General features: G+C 40.1%; 1 protein-coding gene across 2 annotated transcripts in view; it reads left to right on the top strand.

The window, feature by feature from the left end:
* The window catches only part of Bmi1 (BMI1 proto-oncogene, polycomb ring finger), a 10148-nt gene extending 1070 nt beyond the window's left edge, over positions 1-9078 (top strand). Inside the window, exons 1-10 of one of the 2 annotated variants that reach the window (XM_028764853.1) lie at positions 107-196; positions 4227-4357; positions 4658-4754; positions 5266-5321; positions 5411-5461; positions 5606-5714; positions 5791-5830; positions 6075-6173; positions 6407-6487; positions 6569-9078. In XM_028764853.1, the coding sequence (XP_028620686.1) occupies positions 4246-4357; positions 4658-4754; positions 5266-5321; positions 5411-5461; positions 5606-5714; positions 5791-5830; positions 6075-6173; positions 6407-6487; positions 6569-6898 (975 nt within the window). In that variant the 5' untranslated portion in view covers positions 107-196; positions 4227-4245 and the 3' untranslated portion in view covers positions 6899-9078. Of the gene's footprint in view, positions 1-106; positions 197-4226; positions 4358-4657; positions 4755-5265; positions 5322-5410; positions 5462-5605; positions 5715-5790; positions 5831-6074; positions 6174-6406; positions 6488-6568 lie in introns of those variants that run through there. The other variant, XM_028764852.1, reaches the window with a different exon arrangement.
* The last annotated feature ends 847 nt before the right edge of the window (positions 9079-9925 follow it).

The following is a 9925-nucleotide window of genomic DNA, read 5'->3' as shown; positions in this document are numbered from 1 at the left end:
CGCACCAGCGCCGCCCGTCCGCGCTCCAGCCGCTCCAGCCGCCGCCCGCGCCGGGCCGCGCCGCGCCGCCCCACGTTTTAGTTCCCCGCTCCCCCGAGCGCCCCCCGCCACCCTCGCGCCGCACATGGTCCCCGAGAGCGGCACTTGTGTCTCCAGCGTGCGCGGCTCCCGCGGTCGCTGCGCCCTTTGTTGAGAGGTAGACTTTGCTGAAACGGGGACGGGATCCTGAGATCGGGCGCTGCCTGGGTCCAGTGGCTTCCCTCCTCTCCCGAAGAAAGGGCTCTGGAGGTCTTTGAACCTCCAGGGAACGCCCCCATTTTATAGGGATGGGTACTGTGGGGGACAGCGATCCCGACGAGGTGGATGTTAGGCTGGGGGGAGCCCCGACAAAAATGTTATTAACTTAAGTTGGAGGGACACTTGTGTGAAATTGGATGGCTGGTAAGATGGCGGTTCCCAGTTGTTTCCAAGGTCTTGTGCATTTGTGTTGTAAAGGGTAAAGTTTTCAAGGTGGTATTTGTTGGGAGTCTTGGACAAGAGTACCATACGGACTGGGGGCAAGCTCTCTGGGAGGTGGGCATTTCAAATTTAGAGCTTTGTTTTGGAGTGAAGCCGGTGACTGGACGTTACCCTCGCTGAAGCTCCCTTTCTCTCTCCACTTCTTCTCCCCCCCTCCTTTTTTCTTCTTTTCCTTTGAAGACACTACAACTTTTCCCTTTCCTTGGGGATGAGCTGAGACCTAGGTCCATTGCGTTTTATAGATTTTGCTAAATGTCAGGATAGGTCATGTAGTAAGGGGATGCTTCGGGGAAGGAGCACTAACGGGTTGATTGCTTGTGTTTACGTAGTCATTTGGACTTGACAGCGCTGGGGCATGATCTTTCCCCCAGAGCTTTACAGTTAATAATTGGAAATAAACAAGGAGAGAGACTTTGATCATTCCCAATTGCAATAAAAGGATTTAGTGGGCTTAGTGGTCACGGTTCAATATCTGAAAGAGAATTGAGCATTAACTCCTTCTCTTAAAGTAGACAAAATTCTGGGCATATTTGCCCAAGTGCAGATGTGTGATGGTAGTTCAAGCTATGTTTATAGGAGCTTGTTACCCACCCCACCCCCCAACCTTTGGGAACACGTTGTAAAATGTAGTAAAGACTTGATACTAGAGGCTGTAGATTGTTGACCGCATGAGTGAAACCGAGGACTGAGACTATGTAGTAACATTTGGGTCTTAAGTAGACTAGTGAGATTAAGGAGAATTAATCAAGAGGTTGACTTTTTTTGGTAAAATTATATATACTATATAATCTGTAGTAAATTGTATTTATTTACACATCTTCTATGAAAGGGAAATATTTGAAATAATCTATGAGGGCAAATTATACTCTCGTAATATCTTTATGTAAAAGATTGTGTATATGTGGGTAGACACTCAAATATAATCACATACAGACTTTTGTAAGGCATGTAGGCATTTGGATATATTTGATAAGTCCATTGACAATCGACCACTGAGCTCTTGAATGTAAGTTAAGTGTCCAAACAGGCAAAGTTCTCCCCATCAGTCAGGTCACTTCCAACTTTACCCACACTTGCATTTGAGCTGTGAGCCCCAAGTGGGATTATGGAGTTCATTTGCATTTCTTAGGTTGCAGTGATCTGGCTGATTGTTAACATCAGAGCTTGCTTCTGTTTTCCTTCATATTGACATTACTGGTGTTAGGCCTCCAACTAAATACTTGACAGCTCCAACTGATTAAGCTGAATTTTGACTATTGAGTATTTTCAGCATTTGATGCTCGTTGCATTTTTATGATTTATAAGCAGTTTCTGTGGTGCAAGAAGTTGTTTCTTAGGTCTCACCAAGCATTCTAGAAAGTCTTCATGAGGTTGTCAGTACTATCCAATAGGATAAAAAGAATTGATGTTTGTATCAATAACAAAGTGATAATTGATTAGCACTGTGAATTGTTATAGGAATAGGGCCAAAATATTATCAACTGAGGGAGGGCAGTTGTGTGAATTCCAATTTAAGGTGAATTTGAGAGGCTTTGGTCAAGTCCATGTGACTGAAATGTTCAAAGAGAACTAACTAGCGGTCACCTTCTATTGAGGTCTGACTGCTCTTTGGGTCAGTATTTGCACCTATGTAATGGAGTGTAACATGGAGAGGAGGCTTTGGTGTGGACTTCATGCTGTGTGGTGTGAGTATTGAATCTGGTTTCTTTCAAAGGCAGAGCACCAACCTCACTCTTTTTAGGAAAGAGCCTGTGGTTTCACAAGGAGAGTTGTCTTAAATCGGGCAGGGTGGTCTTTAATCACTAAGTATGGTTGAATTTGCATCTTGCTTCTTTTTAGAGGCATAATTTCATCTACACCTTCTCAACTACTTTACTTAGATTGATGCTATTTGTTGACAGAATTCCAAACAAATAATCCAAAGAAGGTCTCTGGTTAAAGTCATTGGTTGTCCCTGAGTTACTTTCAGAGAAGCTTGTTTTGGGTTTGGACCATCCTTAGTATCTATCCCTGTTAATTCCAGCCTTTTGGGGTATGCTGGTTGGTGTTTCCCTCTTCTGTATTAAATTTTCCTTAGAATTAAAGTCCCAGGTGCATTTTATTGCAAATTATACAAGTTCCTAGATTTTCATTACATGCAGCTTTGAGGCTTTATGTCAGTCAGGTGTAGAAGGTCAGTCTTGGTGTAGATTCTGTAATGAATAAAAGAGTAGCGATTGAGGCTAAATCCCACAGCTACATCCCACACAGGTACTGACTTCCTGAGAACTTTCTGGTGTGGTGTTGCTGATAAATCTCAATTGTGAGTTTCCTAAAATGTAGCTGTTGGGATTATCATTTCATCTTGTGAGTATTGTATGGAAGTTAGGTGGGAAAAGACAGCCCCCCCCCTTACTCTGCATTTAGCTTGGGGTATGGGCTGGTCTCATGAGTCTTTGCACCTTGTCACTATACCACCCACTGAAGTAGTTTTTCTTGCCCCCAGGATAGTTTATTCAAATGGAAGTTAAGTATTCAGCCCTTCCAAAAACTTTGCATGGCTCATCTAATCTACTAGGGACTTACTAGAGAAATGGAGACTTAGAAGTTCAGTTCAAAAAACGTCTCTGCAACTCCAGTCTTGCCGGGCTGCAGCTAAGTGCGCAGTTGGCAATTCTCAAAAGATCTCTTAAGTAAGATTTCTGACATAGCGATTGATAGCAGGACAGTCAGAAAAAGGCAAGATGAGAACGTAGCTCTTCCCTCGCAGTGGGCATGGAAGAGACCGGAGTGTGTCTGGAATGGCCTGGGCATTCTCTTTGGGGTTGGGACTGTGGTGGCAGTCACCCGAGGATCGGCACCCTGCGTCCCCGCCCCGCCCCTCCCCCGCGCCCGCCACCCCGCACGCCCGCAGAGGTTGGGCTCGGCCAGCTCCGCGCAGAGTTGCAGCGGTGGCCGGATGCCAAGTGTAAGTGTAAGTTGCTATGGAAACCCCAACAGAGGCGAGTTCCGAATCCGGAACAAGACCTAGCCCGGGGCACCTCGGGATCCGCCCCTCACATCCCGCCGGTGTCCGCGTCTCCCAGGCCTCAACCGAGGCCCACGAGGTGCTTCTTTCCTCGGCACCCAGTCCGGAAATGCCGGGGATGCAGGAGGCTCATTGAGCGTTTTCCCTTTGTGGGGCCTGAGCCCTGCCAGGTTCTGGTTGCTTGAGCTGTCTTAACAAGAATCACGAAGTTTTTGACTAGAAGTCCTGCAGGAAATTCCACAGTAAATTCGGAGACTTAGATCAAGCTCTAGTGGCTAGCAAATATCTGCGGCGGCCTCGTGGTGGCCGCAGCAGAGCTGCGTGGTGTCTACAGAGCTGGAGGACAGCTGAAAGAAAGAGACCAGAATCCACTCAGTTCCCAGCCCCCATCCGAGACCTTTTCATCTCGCTCCAGGAATGACCTGAGAGGCGAGAAGTAAATTTAGTTGGATACTTTTACACCATTTAGCAGTGGAGGTTATTCTGATCTCATTAGTAAATTCCTTTTGTGGAAAACGTTTGGAGAGTCCAGCTGTACAGTGTTAAAACGAGTTTTATGAACTGCTCAGCGTTTCAGGGTATACAGTTACTTGGAGTTGTGGAGATAATCTCAGTGTTCTCTCTCTCTCTCTCTCTCTCTCTCTCTCTCTCTCTCTCTCTCTCTTTAAAATTATAGCCAATACTTTTCTGTGTCTTGCAGGATCTTTTATCAAGCAGAAATGCATCGAACAACCAGAATCAAGATCACTGAGCTAAATCCCCACCTAATATGTGTTCTGTGTGGAGGGTACTTCATTGATGCCACTACCATAATAGAATGTCTACATTCCTGTAAGTACACAGTGTTAGCCTTCTTGGGTCTGTATATTTCACAGCTCACCCTGACCATTAACACTAGCAGCATTCCTACATTCCTTGTCAATATTAGTACACAATTGTGAGGTTTACTTTCTTTTATATGTAGTGATTTGTTACAGTTAGGCATTGTATAGTTTTCAGGGTATTAATTGTTTTCACTCTGAGAAATGCATTTGTCATTTTCCGTCCTTGAATTTTCAGTTCTGACACTATTATAATGTTTGAACCTATACTTTCTAAACTCACAAAACCTTTTTACGTTCCTATTTCTAGTCTGTAAAACATGTATTGTGCGTTACTTGGAGACCAGCAAGTATTGTCCTGTTTGTGAAGTCCAAGTTCACAAAACTAGACCACTCCTGAATATAAGGTAGGAAGATGCTGCCGTTCCCTGGTGGGGATTATTACTGACATCCCTGGCTTGGCTTTGCAGGAAGTTTATACCTGATATGTGTGTTTTATAGGGGGTAGAACTTTTAATTTCTTGTTATTTTAATGACTGTTTAGACAAAGCTTGGTTGTCTTTTAGTATTTTAAAGGTGTCTGTCCTTTAAAACTGAATTAGTTTCCCTTTTTGTGCGTAGCTTTATTGACTTAATGACAAGCAAGAATCGTCTTTTCAACACTTCCATGTTCTTTATTCTTACTAGTGAGAGTTAGAATTCTCTGTTACATGAAAGGCTCTCTTGACTCTTGGATGTGAAGAGTTAATTACGGACTCCAGGGTATCTGCAGGGTTGAGAACAGCTGTGAGCTCTCCTCACAGGCTCTCTCATCAGGGCACTCTTCACTCTATCACAGAAACAAACCTCAGCACCCAGACACCCAAAACTTAGGAACCACTCTAGTTTTGCCATATTAATTGACTCTTACTTTTTCAGGTCAGATAAAACTCTTCAAGATATTGTGTACAAATTAGTTCCAGGGCTTTTCAAAAGTGAGTACATTGATTCAATGAATTTTTTAAAAATTGTTGATTTTACCTACTATAGCACATTTCTACATTTCCCTTCTCACATGTTTCAGATGAAATGAAGAGAAGAAGAGACTATTATGCAGCTAACCCTTCAGCTGATGGTAAACTTTTGGGGGCAAAGACATTTTACATGGGGAAGAAAATCTATTTAGTAATTTAAAGTATTGTCTTTAGAGTATCCCTTCTGTCCTCTTATAGGTAAAATATTCAGTTTTTAAAAATTGACTTTCAAAATGTCTTTATAGCTGCCAATGGCTCCAATGAAGACAGAGGGGAAGTTGCAGATGAAGACAAGAGGATTATAACTGACGATGAGATAATAAGCTTGTCTATTGAGTTCTTTGATCAGAGCAGGTGAGTTCTAGAAAGCTACTTGATGGTAATGTGGTTACTAGGTACTTCGTTTCACCAGTTATTTTCTCTCTCTTAGATTGGATCGGAAAGTAAATAAAGAGAAGCCTAAGGAAGAGGTATGTTCTATATTACAAACGTACAGGGGAGAAACGTAGGGTTTATGCTGCCCTTTAGAATATTAAGGGTTATATGATATTATTAAATGGCCAAGCCGTGTTAGTTTGTTGACTAAGTATTTTTAATAGAAAATTCAAAATGTAGCTAGTTGAGAGTTGTTGCATTTTGGTGTGACTATTAGTACTTTTTTTTACCTTAAAGTTAGGAATTAGAAGAAAATTACTTTTGTAAATGTGCTCCTAGGTGAATGATAAAAGGTACTTAAGATGCCCGGCAGCAATGACCGTGATGCACTTGAGAAAATTTCTCAGGAGTAAAATGGACATACCTAATACTTTCCAGGTACCTACCTCATTCATTTTATGTAGATTTTACATTTTGAACATTTTTTATTTTTCATTCTGGACCTTAAGAAGCAATACAAAGAAATCTTAAATTTGGTGGCAAAGTTTAAGATACTTCTTAAAATGGTTGAAGGTGCTTTTTAAAGCATTTTGGGTTAGATTTAGATGACAAAACCATTTGTGTTTATCTTTGTCCTTTTGTCACTGAATACCTGAAATATATTTCAATAGATTGACATCATGTATGAAGAGGAACCTTTAAAGGATTACTACACACTAATGGACATTGCCTACATTTATACCTGGAGACGAGTAAGTGGCTCTCTACTGTAGATTATGTTAGTCCAGTGCATATAAAGAATTGAAGTTTTTTTTTTCCTTTTAATCTTGTAGAATGGCCCACTACCTTTGAAATACAGAGTTCGGCCAACTTGTAAAAGAATGAAGATGAGTCACCAGAGAGATGGACTGACAAATGCTGGAGAGCTGGAAAGTGACTCTGGGAGTGACAAGGCCAACAGCCCAGCAGGAGGTGTTCCCTCCACCTCTTCCTGTTTGCCCAGCCCCAGCACTCCAGTGCAGTCTCCTCACCCCCAGTTCCCTCACATTTCCAGTACCATGAATGGAACCAGCAACAGCCCCAGTGGTAACCACCAATCTTCCTTTGCCAGTAGACCTCGAAAATCATCAATAAATGGGTCAGCAGCAACTTCATCTGGTTAAGACTGTTAAGGAAAAGATTTTTCAACCCAACCCCCTGATTTAGATACCTTCATCCATTACAGCTTTATAGATGCTAATACATGTGACTGTCTCCAGTTTGCTTCCTTTTGTAGTGACATTAAATTTGGCCATAAAAGATGGACTAGATGTGATACTTAATATGGATGTTAAGTGAAAAGAAAGATTCTTTCTCTAAAGAATTGGATTCTGAGAAGGCGGGCAAGATTTTTTTCTGTGTTAGGAAAGATGTGAAATGGTTTCTGTGACCACTGTTTGGATCTGGAAGTGTTCTACAGTGGGTAGACATTGGGCCATAGTTTGTTAATCTCAGCTAACGCCTACATTACATTCTCTTTGATTGTTCTTGTTGTTATGCTGTTTTGTGAACCTGTAGAAAACAAGTGCTTTTTATCTTGAAATTCAGCAAATGGAAAGACTAAGCATAGAATACTGCATTCTATGTAGCCATGTCACTGTGAATAACAATTTCTTGCATATTTAGCCATTTTAATTCCTGTTTGATTTTTACTTCTCTGTTGCTACGCAAAATGATCAAAGGAAACTTGTTTTACAATCTGTATGCCTAAAAAGCGGGTACTACCGTTTATTTTACTGACTTGTTTAAGTGATTCGCTTTTGTAAGAATCAGATGGCATTATGCTTGTTGTACAATGCCATATTGGTATATGACCTAACAGGAAACAGTATTGTATGATATATTTATAAATACTATGAAAATATTGTGTTTCATGCATTCAAAAGCAGTTGTAAACTTCTCCAAACGGGTTCGACCTTTGCAGATACCACAGTGCACCCTGTGCTGAGGCTTACCACCAGCACACAGTTTGTTTTAATGTTGATAACTAGTTTCAGATTCTTTCCCACTTTAGAAGCAAATGGCAGAGCTTCATAGTTCTGGCTTTTCTTCAATAATATTTTCAAAATTAATGTTGCAGTAAAGAAAAATTTTAACCAAGGCAAATATAGTGTTTTCATTTTCCATTGGTTAAAATAGAATTAATGTGTTTTTAAATACTATTTATCAGTGGAATTCTAAAATAGATTTTAAAGTCAACCAGCTAATTGCTGAAGTAAAGCATTTTATCTTCAATTTATTTTAGTGTATGTGGCACAATTGTAATTTCAAATTTAAGACTTGTTTTCATAGTTAAAGGTATCTGCCTTCTCTGTAATGTCTGGAAATATAAGCAATTTATTATGAGTTTCTACAGGTAGTTTTAAATAAGAACAAACGTGTTGAATTTAAAATATGAATGACCCCTCCAAGTCTCAGTTTTGCTTTGGTCGAACTTATTAGCGTGTGTTTATCAGCCATCAGTTATTTGTAAGGATGTTTATTCCATATGAATATTGTTTCATGTTTGTATGGGAAACTGTAGCTAAGCATTTCATTGTCTGCAGTCTGCAAAAGAAGCACAATTCTATTGCTTTGTCTTGCTTATAGCCATTAAATCATTACTTTTACATATATTGCTGTTACTTCTGCTTTCTTTAAAGATTTAGTAAATGATGTTTTATGAAGCCACAAAATACATATATTTTTATTTTGACCTAAATTTGTACAGTCCCATTGTGTGTGTCGTTTCTAATTATAGATGTAAAATTCAATTTCATTTTTAATTGGAAAAATTCAATAAAAAGATATTCATTTAGAAAATAGCTATGATCTTTAAAATTTTGCTATGAAAAGCACAATGTGCAGAAGTTTTGGGAACCGTGTAGTGGATTGTAAGAGCTAAAACCTAAGGAAAATGCATTGTTGTCTTCAAATGATGTTGTTAGTAAATGCTTTGTTGTATATTGCTTGAAAGCCCAATGAAAGAAGTATCTGTTTATTTACAATCTTTGAAGCAAAAGTTACCAATGTTTGCCAATTTTGGTGAATTTAACTCATTTTTCTAGGCTTTTCTTGAGGTTTTCACGGTGTTATCTAAGACAAAAGACATCTCATCCTCTATGATGGACTTACTTCTGAGAGTGCTTTTGTTAAACCGTCAGAGGCACTTATGGCTTACTAAGCAGTGTGTCACCATACTTGAAAACATTTCCATTTATTGTATCTGGGAAGAGGCTTTTTACCCTTACTAAATTTGAAAATTGCTTAAGCTTAAAGGATATTTCAGTCAAAATTTGTCTTTTAATAAAACAACAGAAAGATGCATCGTTGTTTGCTTCTTAAATGACCAATCGTTGCTACTCTTACGTTCAGATTTAAAACCTTTCCCAACTTACCACTTTCAAAATCTTCACCTTAAGAAGGCCCCTTTCAAGTCTCCTGACTTTGTAATTTACCAAATAAGGGTATATGAAAAGTTGGCTTTAAAGTTTGACTTTCACTCCTAAAAGTCTTCTAGTATCCTAGAATACAAAGATAATAGCCAAGTGGTCTACAGAAAATGCCTAAATTGATCCCACAGATACTTAGCTTAAAGGTAGAAAGAGAAATGGGGCCGGCTGCTGTTGTGTAAATAGTGATCTATCTTGCTTTACACATGTGTAACACTTTACAAGTACTTTTACCTCCTAAATTGCCGGCCCGTTAATTGCCCTGAGTAGAAAGGGGTTGCCCTTCAGTTGACTTAACTAGTTAAGCACATTGCTTCATTTCCATATGCGCATGTTCAGATGTTAGGTTCTCCGGAAGTAAAATACAACAAAAGCAAAACTTTCCTTCATCTTTTCCTGTTTCCCCAAGGGCTGGAGTTAAACTACTGGTGGTTTCTTCCTTGATCTGTATTTGATGTGTGGGCCTATCAAAAACAAATTTTGTTTGAAATCTTTAAGTGCCCACATGAAATACTCCTTGTGTAGATCCGCAAGAAGGGAAGATATGGCCTTTTTTATATGGCTTATAACGTTTGGGTAGAATAGGATTCAAATGCACATTGCACCTGGAACCCAATCAGCATCTGGGGGGAAGGAAGTAGTTCTCTTTGTGTTCAAAAGACTTAAGACACTTTTCCTCACATTGCACCAGGAATGACAGTTCTTATAGTGCTTACATGA

Source organism: Grammomys surdaster, unplaced genomic scaffold, assembly GCF_004785775.1.
Source record: "Grammomys surdaster isolate TR1022 unplaced genomic scaffold, NIH_TR_1.0 146, whole genome shotgun sequence".
Lineage (NCBI taxonomy): Eukaryota > Metazoa > Chordata > Mammalia > Rodentia > Muridae > Grammomys > Grammomys surdaster.
The sequence above is the reverse complement of the archived record's forward strand: the minus strand, read 5'-3'. Positions and strand labels throughout refer to the sequence as shown.